An 18,335-nucleotide genomic window follows, 5' to 3' on the forward strand; every position below is an offset into this window, starting at 1 on the left:
CCCCCACACAACCATAAGCCAGAGCTGAGCAATACTCTGGTAAAAAAATAGAATAGAGGGCCGCAGATCACATCAAATCGATGGGGTTTACAGTCAACAATATTTATACCCCTTCCCCGTATCGGAGAGCTACTCTCTTCCCTGATCCAGCTTTCTGGTCATTCTACCAGCCATGACATCACCTCTCCAGATAATAACTAGAATCCACCTGCATATCAGATTTCAGGCTCAGGCAAACAAACAAACAAACACTAGTATAGCCACAGGCCCTTTGGAATATAACTAAAATATGCCTACTAGCTATCTACAAAATGGAGGACCCCCCCAACTCTTAATCTGCACTGCTCCACCCTTTTGGTTCATGATTCATCACCAGTTTGTTTGGCTTTGTATGTTACTTCTCTTTTCAGCCACCAGATTCCAGATGCTACCATGATGCCGACCAGACTTCCCTGGACAGATGACCCCACCAATGTGTCCTGGAGCTCCGCTTCCCCAGAGCCCTTCCCCACTAGGGAAAGAGAGAGACAGGCTGGGAGTATGGATCAACCAGTCAACGCCCATGTTCAGCAGGGAAGCAGTTACAGAAGTCAGACCTTCCACCTTCTGCATCCCACAATGACCCTGGGTCCATATTCCCAGAGGGATAAAGAATAGGAAAGCTATCAGGGGAGGGGATGGGATACGGAGATTTGGTGGTGGGAACTGTGTGGAGTTGTACCCCTCTTATCCTATGGTTTTGTCAATGTTTCCTTTTTATAAATAATAAATAAAAATAGAATAGAATAGAATAAGAAAGGGCCTGTGTTCACTGCAATGTTCAGTGTTTGTCCTTCTTGGGGCTGGGTGGTGACACACCTGGTTGAAAGCACATGTTACAGTGTGCAAGGACAAGGGTTCAGCCCCTGGTCTCCACCTGCAGGGGGAAAATTTTGCAAGTGGTGAAGCAGGGATGCAGGTGACTCTCTCTTTCCCCCCTTTATCTCCCTCTCTACCTCCCCCTAACCTCTCAATTTCTGGTTGTCTCTATGCAATAAATATATTTTTTAAAAAAGTGGACATTAATGGAAACTCATTTGAATATTGTTTTGGACTGACTTCTTCTAGAAAACAAGTCAAAGGATGTAGTGTCTACTCAGCACATGGCTTTCTGTCATCCAGGATGTCTCCTTCATCACTTGCTGACTCTCTAGGGAAACTTTACTATGACTCAAATTGCAAGTCAGGAAGAAAGATGTCAAAAGATGGCACATTAAATCAACCATAAGACGTAGAAGCTATAGGAACTTGGCGAACGTATAACCCCGGGACTGAAATAACATTTTGACAATATTGTATTTGCTTATTATTTTAGTGAAATAGAGATACAGAGAGAAAGATACACAGAGAGACCACAGCACTGCTCAGCTCTGGTTTATGGTGGTGCTGGGGACTGAACCCAGAGCTTCAGGCATGGAAATCATTTATATAACTATTAGGCTGTTTCCCCAGTCCTGAAATGACATTTTTAAATGAGCATGCTTTTTTTGCAGGTATCCTTGGAGAATGGTTCTAGATCCTGGAATGGGCTTTATGTTGATGTGGACCCTCTATGAAGGTAAGGGTACTTTTTGATCATCTGCCAGCGTGTACTCAACAACCCTGTAGATTTGTGAGGGGCATCATATGAGTAATGCATGTGAAAGTGTCTTTGAAGGAATTAAAAAATAGGACAGTTGTGATGCAGGTAAGATACTATCTTTACCAAGGAGTCTATAAAATATTGTGTCAGGGTGGGACTGGGTGGTAGCACAGCGGGTTAAGTGCACATGGCACAAAGCGCAAGGACTGGCTCAAGGAACCTGGTTCCAGCCCTCGGCTCTCTACCTGCAAGGGGGTCACTTCACAGGCGGTGAAGCAGGTCTGCAGGTGTCTGTCTTTCTCTCCCCTTCTCTGTCTTCCCCTTCTCACTTCATCTCTCTCTGTCCTATCCAACAACAGCAACAGCACTAACAACAAAAAATAATAGCAACAACGATAAACTACAAGGACAACAAAAGGGAAAAATTGGCCTCCAGGAGCAGTGGATTTGTAGCCCCAGCAATAACCCTGGAGAAAAAAAATTGTGTCAGGGAATTTCATAAGAACTTATTTTAGAGCTTGTACAACATTTTAAGAATTTCAGCAATTTAGGCAGAAGGAATAGTTTTTTTTTAAAAAAAATTTATTATCTTTATTTATTGGATAGAGACAGCCAGGAATTGATAAGATGGAAGAGAGAGAGAGAGAGAGATAAAGAGACAGAGATACATCCGCAGCCCTGTTTCACCACTTGTGAAGATTTCCTTCTGTAAGTGGGGACTGGGAGCTTGAACCTGGGTCCTTTAGCATTGTAACATGTGCACTCAACCAGGTGCGCCACCACCTGACCTTAGGATATTTTTATTTACTTTTAATTTTTAAAATACTTTATTTTTATTTACTTTTTATATGTTTTTATTTTTTATATTTTATTTGTTTTCCCTTTTGTTGTCCTTGTTTTTTTATTGTTGTAGTTATTATTGCTGTTTGCTGGGAAATTGTGCAGATGTAGTTACATCTGGCATGTTGTACCCTCAGGGCACTGTTGATTCCCCGAGATAGTTGGAGTGCTGTGGTTACTCCTCCCCCTTCCCATTCTCACGAGAGCTACTCCCATAAAAGCCCTCCTTCTTCCGCACCTTGCTCTCTTGCCCGCCCTTCACTTTGGTGATTAGACGCAGGGAAGGTTGCTGTGCGAGGTGGCCATTTTTGCTACCTCCACGTGGCCCAAGCTGCTTCTCTCTCACCCAACTCTGAGGTGCCAGCGCAAATAAAGGATTCAGTTCCCTTTCTGCTCCAAACCTCCTTTTTCTGCTTCCTGCAGCAGCAAGTGACACATGTTGTTGTTATGGAGAGAGGAGGGGAAGACAGAGAGGGAGAGAGAAAGACAGACACCTGCAGACCTGCTTCACTACCTGTGAAGTGACCCCCCTGCAGGTGGGGAGCCGGGGGCTGGAACCGGGATCCTCACACCGGTCCTTGGGCTTTGTGCCATGTGCACTTAACCTGCTGCGTTACCACCCATCCCCCAAAATATTTTATTTATTAATGATAGGGATAGGAAGAGAGAGAGAGAGAGAATGAACCAGACATCACTCTAGTACATGTGCTGCCAGGGATCAAACTCAGGACCTCATGCTTAAGAGTCCAATACTTTATCCACTATACTACTCTCAGACCACAATAGTTGTTGGTATGCATGAGACCCCTTCTGTTTCATTTGGTTTAAATCCCCCCTGCTTAACACTATTCTATTTACATAACCACTGCATTCTATTTACATAACCGCTGTTAATAAGCACCACCCTCCCTCCAGGGCATTGGTGGTTCAGTGATAGAATTCTCACCTGCTCCACCCCCTCTCCTTGTCACACCCTGATCCTCTCCTTGTCACACTCTGATTTTCACCAGTCACTTTTCTCTCCACCCTCTCTATGTCACATCCTGTTTCCACCCTACTTGGCAAGTACATATAAAGACAGCATTGTGAGTTTTAGGGTACCTTGAGTTTAGCTTAGCTCGGTTTAGATTGTGCTGCGTCCTGCATGAATAAAGAGATACTGCCTACAGCTCAACCATGAGTCCCTGGTCGTCTGTTACCCGCCCGTGAAGCCAGCCCGGCGAAAACAACATAACCCGTTGAAAACAACAAATAGTTTTATTTATTTATTTTTTATTTGTAAAATGGAAATATTGACAAGACCGTAGGATAAGAGGGGTACAAGTCTACACAATTCCCACCACCAGAACTCAGCATCCCATCCCCTCCCTTGATAGCTTCCCTATTTTTTTAATTTTAACCAGAGCTGCTCAGCTCTGGCTTATGGTGCAGGGGATCGAACCTGGGACTTCAGAGCCTCAGGTATGGGAGTCTCTTTGCATAACCATTATGCTATCTACCTCTGCCTGCTTCCCTATTCTTTATCTCTCTGGGAGCATGGACCCAGGATCATTATGGGATCATTATGGGTGGAAGGTCTGGCTTCTGTAATTGCTTCCCCGCTGAACATGGGCGTTGGCAGGTTGATCCATACCCCCAGCCTGTCTCTCTCTCTTTCCCTTGTGGGGCAGGGCTCTGGGGAGGTGAGGTTCCAGGACATATAGGTGGGGTTGTATGCCCAGGGAGGTCAGGTTGGCATCATATTAGCATCTGGAGCCTGGTGGCTGAACACGAGTTAAGATAGAAAGCCCAACACAAGCTCAGACCTTACATGGGCTCCTGTGTTGACTATGGGCCCCAGATCAAATCGGTGGGGTTTACCGTTAACAGTATTTATACACTTTTTCCATATTTGGGAGCCATTCTCTCCCCTGATCCAGTTTTCTAGCCCTTTTTCCAACTCTGACACCATCTCCCCAAACGATACCTTGGGTCCACCAGCATGTTAGATGTCAGGCTCAGGTAAAAACTAGTAAAGTCATGGGCCCCTTGGAATCTACCTAAAATAGACCTACTAGCTTTATCCAAAACGGAGACCCCAAATCTCCTCTGCTGTATTCTTGCCTTTAGGTTCCTGATTAGTCAGCAGTTTGTTCTGCTTTACATCTTAATGCTTTCTCAGCCACCGGGTTCCAGATAGTTTCATTTTTTAAGGATATATATATATATATATATTATTTGTTACATATGAGAGAGAGCTTCACATGAAGCTGAGGAAACCAGAGCATCTCCGGCACCCGTAGTGTTGGGAGTCCTACAGGGACAGTCGGGCCGGCAGGGCTCGCCAGCGAGTGCCGTATCAATCAAGCCATCTGCCCGACTCAGGTCTGATCACGTCTTAGAGACATTTCAGCGTGGAAAGCAAAACAGTTCAACCTTTGTTGTTGCAGTTGTTGTTGCCTGGGGTTTACCGCTCTAGGTTGGCATTTTCAGATAGAGAGAGGGAGACAAAGTAGATGCACAGAGCTGGGGAGAGAGATACCACAGTGCTGACATCCCTCAGCCCCAGGGCAGTGTTCCTGGGGCTTCGAAAGTAGGTCGCGCACATGGCAAAACAGGCTTCTTCCTAGGTGATCTGTCTCCCTGACCCCTGAGTCTGATGCATCTGTGTGCTCAAGTAGAGCAGGAGCAGTAAGATGACTTACAGACTATCTAGGCTAAGCAATCCTTTAAAAGATGGGATTTTTGAATGACTTGTTTCATTTGATTGTGAAAAATACTAACCATGAAACCACTAGGCAGTGTTTTCTTCTGGTCTCCCTCTTTTTCTCTAAAATTCTATTCCATCCTCTGTTCCCTTCCATATACCTCTCTATGTATTCTTCTTCTTCTTCTTCTTCTTTTTTTTTTCCCCTTCAGGGTTATTGCTGGGGCTTGGTGCCTGTGCTACGAATCCACTGCTCCTAGAGGCTATTTTTTCCATCGTTGTTGGAAAGGACAGAGAGAAACTAAGAGAGGAAGGGAATATAGAGAGGGGTAGAGAAAGACACCTGCAGACCTGCTTCACTGCTTGTGAAGCGACCCCCTCTCTCCCCTGAATCAGGATCCTCGCGTGGGTCCTTGTGCTTCATACTATGTGCGCTTAACCCGCTACGCTACTGATCGGTCTCCCTGTTTTATTTTTAAAATGTTTGAAGATTTTTATTTTTGAGGAGGGGGAGGGGGGCGGTGAGAGAGAGGAGAGTGAGACCAGAGTTTGCTCAGCTTTGGAACATGGTGGTGTGGAGGGTCCTCTGTGCTATTTCAGTAAGGACCAAGTATTTAGTCACTTGTATTCCAAAGACAACTAAATATTTGTCTGATCAGATTAAGTGGTATAGTTGTCCAAAAAAATTAATTGATAAGTAATTGAAAGTATAGGTCTGGGTGGAACTATCTAGGGAAAAAAAAATCCATCGAATGAAAAACAGAACAGGATATAGTAAGAGTCCTTAAGTTCCCTCAGTTAAAAAGAATTCTTTATTGTGGGATTAATGGATTACAGTCAACAGTAAAATACAAGTTTGTACAAGCATAACATTAAGTTCTCTAACTTTTTAAAAAGATTTACTTATTTATCTGAGATAGATATATATGTAGAGAGACAGGAGACAGGAAACCAGAGCATCATTCTTGCACATGTGATGCAGGGGACTGAACTCAGGATCTTATGCTTGAGGATCCAGCACCTTATCCATTGTGCTGAGCTCCAGACATCACTCTGATACATGTGCTGTCAGGGACTGAACTTGGGTCCTCATGCTCGAGAGTCCAGTGCTTTATCCACTGCACCACCTCTGGGGCCCTCATGCTTGAGAGTCCCCAGCAGCACATGTATCAGAGTGATGTCTGGTTCTTTCTCTCCTAGCTTTCTCATGAATAAATGAAATATTTAACAAATAAACAAAAAACTCTGTTAGGTATCTTGGAAGTAAATAAACAACTTAATCATGGACCCTTTGTTAAAGTAATTGGGGTAAAAGCAATATTGATGAAATAGTGGGACGAGAAATGAGGACATGACAGCAAATTATGTTTTGGTTGTAAATATAAGAGAAATTGGGCAAATTCTGGATTACCCATTTAGCAGACTATGTGCCAAGACAAAAAGTTGTTAGCAAAGCAAGAGAGAGCATCAAAACAGTTTTGGAAAGAATTTAGTACTTGACAATGTTACAACAAGAAAATAAGTCACCATCAAAAATTCTTGATTTGGTATTTATTTATTTATTTATTTATTTATTTATTTACAGACCACTGCTTAGCTCTGGTTTATGGTGGTATTAGGGATTGAACCTGGGACTTTTGGTGTCTCAGGCATGAGAGTCTGTTTGGATAGCCGTTATGTACTCTCCCCAGCCCCAGCCAATCATATATATGGTTTTAATTAGTAATTTAATATTGATTTACAAAATTATGAGGCAGCCAGGTACGATTCCATACCATTCCTACTACCAGAGTTCGGAAACTGCAGTGGTTCTCCCAAGGTCACAGACATGGGTTGAATATTATTTCTATAACTGTCATCTATATTTATATGTATTGGCCCATTTCTTCCATGGCCCTGCCCTCTCGCCCCTCCAAGTCAAACCTACACCCACTGCCACTTCCCAATGTCCTGCTCTTTTTCAGCCATTTTTTCCTCCTCCAGGGTTATTGCTGGGGCTCGGTGCCTGCACTACGAATCCACTGCTCCTGGAGGCCATTTTTTCCATTTTTGTTGCCCTTGTTGTTGTTATTATTATTGCTATTGTTGTTGGATAGGACAGAGAGAAATCGAGAGGAGGGGAAGATAGAAAAGGGGAGAGAAAGACACCTTTCCATTTCTGTCTCTATCCAATAATAAGTAATAAATAGAATATGTCTATGTAAAAGTGTGTTGACTTTGTTATGAAAAAAATGAATTCCTCTGATTAAAATACATACAAACAAGACCTGGATTATATACCTGGGAGTATATTGTTCTGACTAGGTAACAGTGTTGTGTTGGGTAGAGGAAGTAAAAGGTGACACAGGACAAAAGAGAGTAGAGAAGAACTGTGGGTTTTTCTGTCTTTGCCATGATGCATTTTTAAAATGCTCATTTGTTTAGCAAGGAGAGAGAGATCAGAATGGCTCTCTGGTACATGTGGTGTCAGAGATGATTCTGAGGTACCAGCCTACAAGTATTGCACTCTGTTGGCTGAGCTATCTTCCAGTGGCTGTTGGCATTAGTTTATATTGGGTTTTATTATACCCACAGGAGACTTATCCAAAAAAAATTCTAGAACCATTTTCAGGCATTCCTTCCAGACTCTTGGAAACAGAGCTGGCAGTCAGCTGAGGTGAAGAACAAACACCTCATCACAGACCCCTGCGAGCGTCAACCCGGCTTTGACCTAGCACGTTATGATCGGGCCCTCCTCAATCGCTATGGAACAGGCCATGGCCGGTTTGCCGCTATGTTCCACCGCTGGGGAGCCAGAGACGACCCGAACTGCCCCTGCGGCTCCAGACAGACTATGACCCACAGAGTCAACGACTGCCACCTCTCCAGATTCAAAGGAGGTCTCGAAACTTGACATCAGGCTCAACCTGACGCTGCTGACTGGCTACGGAAGAAGGGCAAACGCTAGAAGAAGGGGGTGTTCCTTCTTCTTTCTATTACCATTTTGGTCTCCTGTCTAGCTTAGAGTCTATGAGAATCCATCTGGTTGCTTTCCTTATTTAACATTTGGAAAGGTATGCTCTAGGTCTGGTCAAGCGGTGAGTAGGTTCTTCCCCTTTAAACACAGGAACGTCTGATGCTTCACTACTGGACATTTGTTCTAAGGAGCAGCCCTCACAGCACCAGCTGGTTGGTTAGAAATGCAAAGTCCCAGGCCCTATCTTGATCTACTGAATCATAATTCGAATTGCAACGAGACCATGGTGAGATTCTTATGCATATGACTATTTGAGAGTTACTGATCTAATATATGTAGATTGCAGTCTTTTTGTATTATTTTATTTATTATTCGTTAGACAGAGAAATCCAGGGGGAGGGGTCGATAGTGGGGAAGACAGACAGACAGACACTTGCAGCAGCACTGCTTTATCTCTTGCAGTGCTTTCCCCCTGCAGGTGGGGGCTGGGGGTTTGAACCCAGGTCCTTGTGCATTGTAACGTGTGCACTTGACCAGGTGCGCCACTACTCGGCTCTCACTCTCCCCTTTTAAAATTTTTATGTAAGAAAGGAGGAAGCCGCAGGAGTACATACAACAACTGGAGCCATTCACTGAACTGGGAACTCTTAGTAGACAGCATTTTGATGTGCTTGAGTCCTACTTCTGAAATCAGGAATCATTTCTAAAATGTCCCTTAGTTATGTAACTAGCTTCCTCAAACCTTTCTTTCTTTCTTTTAAATATTTATTTATTCCCTTTTTGTTGCCCTTGTTGTTTTATTGTTGTAGTTATTAGTGTTGTCTGTCTTCATTGTTGGACAGGACAGAGAGAAATGGAGAGAGGAGGGGAAGACAGAGAGGGGGAGAGAAAGACAGACACCTGCAGACCTGCTTCACCACCTGTGAAGCGACTTCCCTGCAGGTGGGGAGCCGGGGGCTCGAACCGGGATCCTCCCGCCAGTCCTTGTGCTTCACGCCACGTGCACGTAGATTGCATTCTTACATGGTTTCATGTATTCCCAGAGTGTCAGGGATGTTCTGGAATGAGCTTTATTGGGACTGTGAGCTCTCTTGTTTAATCTATTACGGTATTTAATCCTCACAGCAAATCTTTGAGATACCTTGGTCCTTACATGGTGGGTGAAGTAATTCCATAACTCACCCAGAATCACACAACTACTGAATGGTGAAGGCATTCAACCTGGGTCTGACCAGTTTCAAAGTGTTTTTCTAGATTCATTACCACGCTGCTCTCCCCACAACATTCTTTGTAATCGCTTATGCACTAGGGGAATTAAAGCTCACTAAAAATAGTCCTTGTAAAAAGGAAGCCTTTTGAGCTTGTTAAAAGCAAATGGTCTGTGGGTCATTTGCATGTTATTTCCAACAGCGTTTCACACTCCTGGTGATGGAGCAGAGAGGAGTCTCACTGCTGGGACTTGTACTCTCGCTGGGGAAGTGAGAGCCTCACACCCCACCTGGCACACATTCCACTCTGCCCATCAGCTGACTTCCACGTTGTTGTTGTCCAGCAGGCCCATCTGCTCCTGCCTCTGGTGAGCCAGGTGCTAAGAGAAGGACTGACTGTGTTTTGTGAGGCTGCCCTGATGCTTTGTTCAAGAGCTCTGAAGCTCTCTGCATTTTCAGTCTATCAGATGGCACCGAACAAAGTCGGCGCCAACAAGACTTTTTGAATCATTTATATCTGCCAAAAAAGCAGGGAACTTATGGCCACCAGTCAGTTTACCAGGAGATACTGTGTTTTTAGGAGAACTAACATTTCTAGGCAGAGGTGCAAGTGAAAACCACTGGAAATGGACCTTTGTTCTTGGAAAACTTCATTCTGCAGGGAGGGTGGGAGAGGATAAAAGTCAAAGCTCTTGACATTTGCCTTGAGAAAGAGGACCTGTGTTGCTTAAGATCTAGGTTTCTAATCTAAGTCGGCCTGTTTCCGTCTGGTGTGGGCTGTCCTCACTGTCCCATTTCACAAACCTTCCTAAGGAACTAGATGACAACAAATGAGCCGTGTGCAGTGAGGAGGGGCAGGTGTCTACTCAGGACCGAACAGGCTTTCCTGAGGAGTGGGAGCTGGGGTGGGGTCACAGTGGTCGTTTGTATAGAGGAAACAGTAAAGTGATGAGTGTTTTCATATTTGTGGAGGACTGCCTGACTGAGATCTCTGTCCTCTGTGCTTGTCTTTCTCTAAATGATGCCCTTGATGGCCCTCAAACCTAGCTTTCCCAGTCAGTGAGGGCTGCTTGCTAAGCTCTCCTCACTTACCTGGCCTCACTCTTCTTTCTTTTTTTTAAAGGGAGGGGCTTCATTGCTCATCTGAGAATCACCAATTTATTTTAGTACTATTCTTATTTTAAATGATAACTTCTTAATTTTTTAAAAATTTATTTATTGGATAGAGACAGTCAAGAAATGGAGAGGGAAGGGGGAGGTAGATAGGAAGAGAGACAGAGAGACACCTGCAGCCCTGCTTTGTCACCCCTTGGGTAGGGACCGGGGGCTCTAACTGGATCCTTGTGCTTTGTTAACATGTGTGCTCAACCAGGTGTGCCACGCCCTGGCTTTATTTATTTATCTATTTATTTATCTTTTCCTACCACAGCACTGCAGCTCTGGTTTATTGGGGGAGGGGGGCTGCTGAACCTGGGACTTAAGAGCCTCAGGTACAAAAGGTTTTTTTGCATAACCATTAAGCTATCTACCCCTGCCCCACAATCACTTTCTTCTTCCCACCCACTTTCTTCCTAAGGTTAGCAGAAGTCTAGGAGTGGTGACAAAAAAAAAAAAAAAGACATACATTCCATTCCAAAGCCCCGTTAGCTTGAAGACCTCACCCTTTGGTTCAGAGCCAGGAGCCAGTCCAACTTGGCAACAAGAGTCAAGCTCTTTGAGGCGGGGAGCGGCAAACCTATCCTAAATGTCAGCTCAATATCCACCGGGGGAGTGACAGCAGGTAATTAGAAGCAATTAGCTGTCCCCCTGCCGGGCAGCCCAGCAATTACCTTTCCCTTTCTTCCCCTTCTGTCTTTCCTCCTCCCGTGGAAGTGGTCAAAGTCTTGTCTTCCCGGGCTCCACGCACGCTCCCTGGCGGGGGAAGGAGGGATGAGCTGAGCCGGGGCTCGGCCTCCTCCGCCCGGTGCAGGGGAGCTTTGCGCCCGGCAGCCCCTGGAGCGCGGGACCCGGGGCCACGGAGCTGTCCGGGGTGCTGAAGACGCGCGGCCCCTGCGCCCCGAGCTCCGGCGGCACCGCACCCCTCCACGCCCGGCGTTCCTCCCACCCGCCATCCTTCTGCCTCCTCTTACCCGGGAGCTTCGCGACTGGAGGAGACCATGGTGTTCGCCCCAGGTACACCTGCACTTTGCTTTTTTTTTTTTTTTCAAACCAGGTGTTGTGGCAGGGAGCGGGGAAGAGAAGGGAGAGGATGCAGAGAGATGGTGTTTATCTCAGGGGAACTTGTGCACCTTACAAAGTTACTGCCGGTGAGCTCTGGATGGGGAGGCAGTGCCTGTGCGCGAACCTGCACCCCGTGCCCACCCTTGCCCAGCTCCCCTCTAGCAACCTGCAGTCCTGGTCCGTCTGCCCGGCTACATCTGTCTCCCGCTAGAACCCCTGCTTCTCGGGACTGGCTCCTCCACCAGCAGCTCCGGTGCCAGCAGGGCGGGAGGGCGAAGAGGTTTTGCAGAGCCCCGGGCTTCGGGCTTCGGGCTTCGGGTGACTTTGGTGGGAGCCCTCTTCACCGACGCTTTGCTGCCTGGAGAAGTGGCCAAGGGTTCTAGGTCCCCCTGAATGTCCTAAGGAGAAAAGTGGTCGGAGACCAGGGGAGTGTACGAAGGGCAGAAAGAAGCACTCATCCCTTAAGGAATTAGCTCGGAAACTCTGGCTACTTTGGGCTGCAGTTGACAGCCGGCTACTGCGGCTGCGGGGTGCTGGCTGTTGTCTTTTTGGGGAGCCGGCCGGCGGTGAAGGACTTTGCTTCCTGTGCTGCTGACAGTGCTTACAAGTTGGCGAAGAGTCAGGTTTGTCTGCAGCCGATTCACCAGCTTGTGCGTGCTTTAGTGAAAATCTCCACCTCCAGCCCCTCCAAGGAGCTGATGTGTGCTTCGGGTGAGGCCAAGTGTGCTCTAGATAGCAGCGGGGAGAGTCTGGCCCGTCTTTGGTAGGGAAGGGGGTGGGGCGGACAGACATACAAAATCTCTGTTTTTCTTCTTCCTTCCAGTCTCGGCTGTGTCAGAGAGAGAGCGAAAGTATAGAGGGCCTAGAGCACACTAACGTGCTGTGTTACCATCTTTAACTCTAATGGTTTATTGGCATTTCCCGTGGCCATGAACCTCAGTGGGGGGGGGGAGGCACAGTCCCCCCTACCCCCCCACCCTTCCTGTCTGCACAGCACCGACAGACTTATTTTCTGCAGATAGAAGGTGAATGACAGAGAGGTTGGGGGGAGGGGCACAGCCCTATCGAATATTAAAAATGGAAGTATTGAATATGGGTTTCAAAAAAATTCAGCTACCAAAACAGAAGACCCCGCCCCCAAGGATGTAAGCTGGAAGGCAGGAGTGGACTTGTTTTGGGTTTTAAAAATCAATCCTGGGGAGTTGGGCCGTGGCACAGCGGGTTAAGTGCATGTGGCACAAAGCGCAAGGACCAGTGTCAGGATCCTTCTCAGTAAGGAACAAAACAAACTCCTTGATCCCAGTGTCCCCCGGCTCCCCACCTGCAGGGGGGTCGCTTCACAGGCGGTGAAGCAGGTCTGCAGGTGTCTGTCTTTCTCTCCCCCTCTCTGTCTTCCCTCCTCTCTCCATTTCTCTCTGTCCTATCCAACAACAACGACATCAGTAACAACAACAATAATAACTACAATGACAATAAAAAGACAACAAAGGCAACAAAAGGAAAAATGAATAAATAAAATTACAAAAAAAAAAAATCAATCCTGACAGGTAGTCTGTCAGAGGAATGCCTTAGAGGAGAGTCCAGGGGGCCTGGTTTTGGCGTTCCTGGTTGAGCGCACACGTTACAATGCTCAGTGACCTGTGTTCAAGCCCCCAGTCCCCACCTGCAGGGGGAAAGCTTTGCCTGTGGTGAAGCAGTGTTGCAGGCGTCTGTCTCTCTCCTCTGTCACCCTCATTCCCTCTTGATTTCTGCCTGTCTCTATCCAAGAAAGAAAGACAATTAAAAAGAAAAAAAAAATAAGAGAAAGTTCAGGAGTCCTTCTGCTTATCCTAGATAACTCAGAGGCAGAAATTGTTTTGTACAGGAGGTGTGAAGTTGGAAACAGCATCTCTTTATTCATTTACAAGCCGCTGAACACTTGCTAAAGCACTTTTATTCGATCTTTAAATTACAGTGGGAAGTAAGCACTGTCATTCCTGTGTTACCACTCCCCATGGAGGCTCGGAGGCTGATTCCAGATAGTCTTGTCAGTCTTTGCTGGAGTTTTCTGACTAGATTGTCTTCTTCCTGTACCCCAAGAACCTGCCTTTTTGACAAAATACTGTGAGAGTCTCAGGGGGGCGTAGTTGCCTTTTGGTTCAAGACTAGATGTAACTCAAGGGCTGTGTCTGTCCACTGCTAAGGTGGAGAATGAACAGACTTATGAGCAGAGAGTAGCAGACTGTTCACCAGACATAGGGTTGTTGAGTTATGTCAACTCGAGTTTCAAAAGCATGGTTGTGGAAGGACTGTGTCAAGGGCGGCTGTGAATTTCTGGTATGTACTGACTTTGTTTAAATGGGCCACTACTTGGATAGTAATGTGCTTTAACATTTTCTTACATGTTTTTGTTTGTTTGGTTTTTGCATGTTTTATTTATTTATTAACTTATTGGGCAGAGACAGGGAGACATAGAAGGGAATGGATAGAGAGAGAAAGAGAGGTAGAGACAGAGACACCTGCAGCACCGTTTCATTGTTTGGGTAGCCTACCCCTTCAAGTGGGGACCTGGGGCTTGAACCTGGGTCCTTGCCATGGAACTGTGTACGTTCTACCAGGTGCACCACTGCCAGACCCCCAAATTCTGCTTTTATTATGATTTTTTTCCCTGTAGGGAATATTCAAGCTATTCGTGACAGTTAGAAATGCCATAAATTGACCTGTATTGGATACACACCTATAGCAAAACACTTTTTGGATTATTTCTTCAATTTTGAGGTTGTTTTAAAAATCATAAGCATTTTGGATCAGCCCCAAAGTCATTTTGGGTGCTAAAATATGTGAGTTTGCTTTCTCTGCTGACCATGTGTTTTCTGACTCACGGAATGATTTTCTGAAAGAAAACCAGAATAATGAATTGTTTTTGAGAATTGCTGGATTTCAGGATTACAGTCTAATTTATAGGACCATTGCTCTTCTAAATCCTTTTAATCTGGAGATCCAGACATCATCTACAGTTTAAAGGAAATACTCTCCTGCCCATTTTTTACATGCTGACTGAGCTCTCAGGGTGCACAGAATCAGAGGAACGTGATGTAGTCGTCCCTGTATTAATAAATACGTCAGATAACCCAAGGGAAATACAGCACTGAATAAACATGAACTACTCACATAATTGTGTCAATGGGTATTGTGTTCTTAAAAATTCATAGTTTGGAATTTCGTGCAATGAAATGAGAAGCCTGAAGTTCTGAAAGCCCCAGACTTTCCTCTGTGGATCGACCTGCTTTTGTATTATCGTTACTTATTGATTGGATAGAGACAGTCAGAAATTGAGAGGGAAGGCGTGATAGAGAGGGAGAGAGACAGAGAGACACCTGCAGCCCTGCTTCACCACTTGCAAAGCTTTCCCCCTGCAGGTGGGGACCAGGGTCTCAAGCCTGGGTCCTTGCACACTGTAACGTGCGCTCCACCAGGTGCACCACCACCTGGCCCTGTGATTGGCTTGTCTTGCCTTTGAATGTTTCTGCTACTTCTTCCTTTACCTTAGAGCCAAAAGTGGAAAGTGAATCCCAGAGATGAACAATCCAATCAGTGATCTCTTTTCCGTTGAGAAAGGCCTCTAAATGAGGACAGAAATCTCCTTAGCCCTGGGTCGCCCCCCTGCACCCCAGAAACTAATATATACCCCAGGAACTAATGCACCTCTCTGTGCGTAGATCTAATCAGCACTGGACTTGTCTTGTTTGTCTTCAAACCAAACATATTATCAACAAAGAGATTTCCTTCTTTTTCACTGGAATTAAGTGAGGTGAGATAACGAGGGCTTCATGAAGGAATGAAAAGACCTTAATTGTTAGCAATTAGTCACACCAGGCCTTATAATGAGAATCGTAACAAGTAGTCTAGCAGTCGGGGCTGGGACACTTGGGTGTGGGACTTGCAAGCTGATATCCCAGGTTCAGTTCCTGACACTGTATATGCCAGAGTGATACTTTTTTTCATCCTTTTTCTCTTGTGTGTATAAGTTCATCTTTAAAACAAACAGTGTAGTAATGGTAGCCATAACTGTCAACATAGTTAATTTTTCACTAGAAAATTATGGTGTTTTTTTTTTTTTTGGGCCATCTTGGAGCTTCACTGCTCCAATGTGACTTTTACAGAGAGACAGAGACAGTGACAGAGACAGAGAAAGGAACCTCAGCACCAAAGCTTCCTTCAGTATAAAGGGGGCCAGGCTAGGCCGGGGGCTGCAAACATAGCCCAGCAATACACTATCCAGTGAGCTGGTTTGCTGGTCTGATGGTTATAACATTTATTTATTTATTTGTATAAATGTATTGTTAATTTCTGAGTGATCAGTAAATAAACAAGAGCAGACTGTCTTAAAAAATTTATAATCTCCCACACCTGTGGGCATCTAATCTTTGACAAAGGGGCTCAGACTATTAAATGGGGAAAGCAGAGTCTCTTCAACAAATGGTGCTGGAAAGAATGGGTTGAAACATGCAGAAGAATGAAACTGAACCACTGTATTTCACCAAATACAAAAGTAAATTCCAAGTGGATCAGGGACTTGGGTGTTAGACCACAAACAATCAGGTACTTAGAGGAAAATATTGGCAGAACTCTTTTCCACATAAATTTTAAAGACATCTTCAATGAAATGAATCCAGTTATAAAGAAGACTAAGGCAAGCATAAACCTATGGGATTATATCAAAATAAAAAGCTTCTGCACAGCAAAAGAAACCACTACCCAAACCAAGAGACCCGTCACAGAATGGGAGAAGATCTTTACATGCCATACATCAGATAAGAGTTTAATAACCAACATATATAAAGAGCTTGCCAAACTCAACAACAAGATAACAAGTAACCCCATCCAAAAATGGGGGGAGGACATGGACAGAATATTCACCACAGAAGAGATCCAAAAGGCCGAGAAACACATGAAAAAATGCTCCAAGTCTCTGATTGTCAGAGAAATACAAATAAAGACAACAACGAGATACCACTTCACTCCTGTGAGAATGTCATACATCAGAAAAGGTAACAGCAGCAGATGCTGGAGAGGGTGTGGGGTCAAAGGAACCCTCCTGCACTGCTGGTGGGAATGTCAATTGGTCCAACCTCTGTGGAGAACAGTCTGGAGAACTCTCAGAAGGCTAGAAATGGACCTACCCTATGACCCTGCAATTCCTCTCCTGGGGATAGATCCTAAGGAACCCAACATATCCATCCAAAAAGATCTGTGTACACATATGTTCTTGGCAGCACAATTTGTAATAGCCAAAACCTGGAAGCAACCCAGGTGTCCAACAACAGATGAGTGGCTGAGCAAGTTGTGCTATATATACACACAATAGAATACTACTCAGCAGTAAAAAATGGTGACTTCACCATTTTCAGCCGATCTTGGATGGACCTTGAAAAATTCATTTTAAGTGAAATAAGTCAGAAACAGAAGGATGAATATGGGATGATCTCGCTCTCAGGCAGAAGTTGAAAAACAAGATCGGGAAAAGAAACAAAAAAAAAAACAAAAAAAAACCAAAACACAAGTAGAACCTGAGCTGGAATTGGTGTATTGCACCAAAGGAACAGACTCTGGGGTGGGTGGGTGGGTGGGGAGAATACAGGTCCAAGAAGGATTCAGAGGACCTAGTGGGAGTTGTATTGTTATATGGGAAACTGGGGAATGTTATGCATGTACAAACTATTGTATTTACTGTTGAATGTAACACATTAATTCCCCAATAAAGAATTAAAAAAAAATTATAATCTGTCGTCCGGGAGGTGGCGCAGTGGTAAAGCTTTGGACTCTCGAGCATGAGGTCCCGAGTTCGAGCCCCGGCAGCACATGTGCCAGAATTGATGTCTGATTCTTTCTCTCTCCTCCTATTTTTCTCATAAATAAATAAAATCTAAAAAAAAAAAAAAGGGAGTCGGGCGGTAGCACAGTGGGATAAGCACATGTGGCGCAAAGCACAAGGACCGATATAAGGATCGTGGTTTGAGCCCTCTGCTCTCCACCTGCAGGGGAGTCGCTTCACAAGCAGTGAAGCAGGTCTGCAGGTGTCTGTCTTTCTCACCTCCTCTCTGTCTTCCCCTCCTCTCTCCGTTTCTCTCTGTCCTATCCAACAATGAAGACAGACAACAATAATAACTACAAAAATAAAACAACAAGGGCAACAAAAAGGAAATAAATCAATAAATAAATATTTAAAAAATCTTTAAAAATTTATAATCTAGTGGTCCGGGAGGTAGCACAGTGGATACAGCATTGGACTCTGATGTATGAGGTCCTGAGTTCAATGCCAGGCAGCACAGCATATGTACTAGAGTGAGGTCTGGTTCTTTCTCTCCTCCTTTCTCATTAGTAAGTAAAATATTAAAAAAATTATGATCTGCCAACTCAATAATACTCTTGTATTGATGTAGAGATGAAAAATAATTTTATTGATTTATTATTTAAAATTTTACATACAGCTGACTTTTTGGTGTACAAGTGTATGTATACTAACACATGTACAGAGGTATTTAATGACCACAGAACAGTTTGATTATATCAAAAAGTCTTTGCCATCATTTGTGGTCAAATACTTCTTGTGACGCCCTACCCTTAGTGTTTATTAACTGGTTTTCTAACACTATAGATTTTCCATAATGCCATATTAAGGGAACATTATAGCATGCGACTTTTAGAAATTGTCTTATTTTTTTAAAAATATTTTATTTATTTATTAATGAGAATGATAAGAGGAGCGAAAGAAAGAACCAGACATCACACTGGTACGTTGTTGCTGGGGACTGGACTTAGGAT

The 18,335-nt window shown here is 44.7% G+C and overlaps 1 protein-coding gene across 2 annotated transcripts in view; it reads left to right on the forward strand.

Moving 5' to 3' along the window:
* Positions 1 to 850: 850 nt before the first annotated feature.
* Positions 851 to 18,335, forward strand: part of AKAIN1 (A-kinase anchor inhibitor 1) — a 79,924-nt gene continuing 62,439 nt past the window's right edge. Inside the window, exon 1 of one of the 2 annotated variants that reach the window (XM_060200712.1) lies at positions 851 to 1,597. In XM_060200712.1, coding sequence (XP_060056695.1) covers positions 1,546 to 1,597 — 52 coding nt within the window. In that variant the 5' untranslated portion in view covers positions 851 to 1,545. Of the gene's footprint in view, positions 1,598 to 10,796; positions 11,484 to 18,335 lie in introns of those variants that run through there. The other variant, XM_060200713.1, reaches the window with a different exon arrangement.

Source organism: Erinaceus europaeus, chromosome 10 (genome assembly GCF_950295315.1).
Source record: "Erinaceus europaeus chromosome 10, mEriEur2.1, whole genome shotgun sequence".
NCBI classification, from domain to species: Eukaryota; Metazoa; Chordata; class Mammalia; order Eulipotyphla; family Erinaceidae; genus Erinaceus; species Erinaceus europaeus.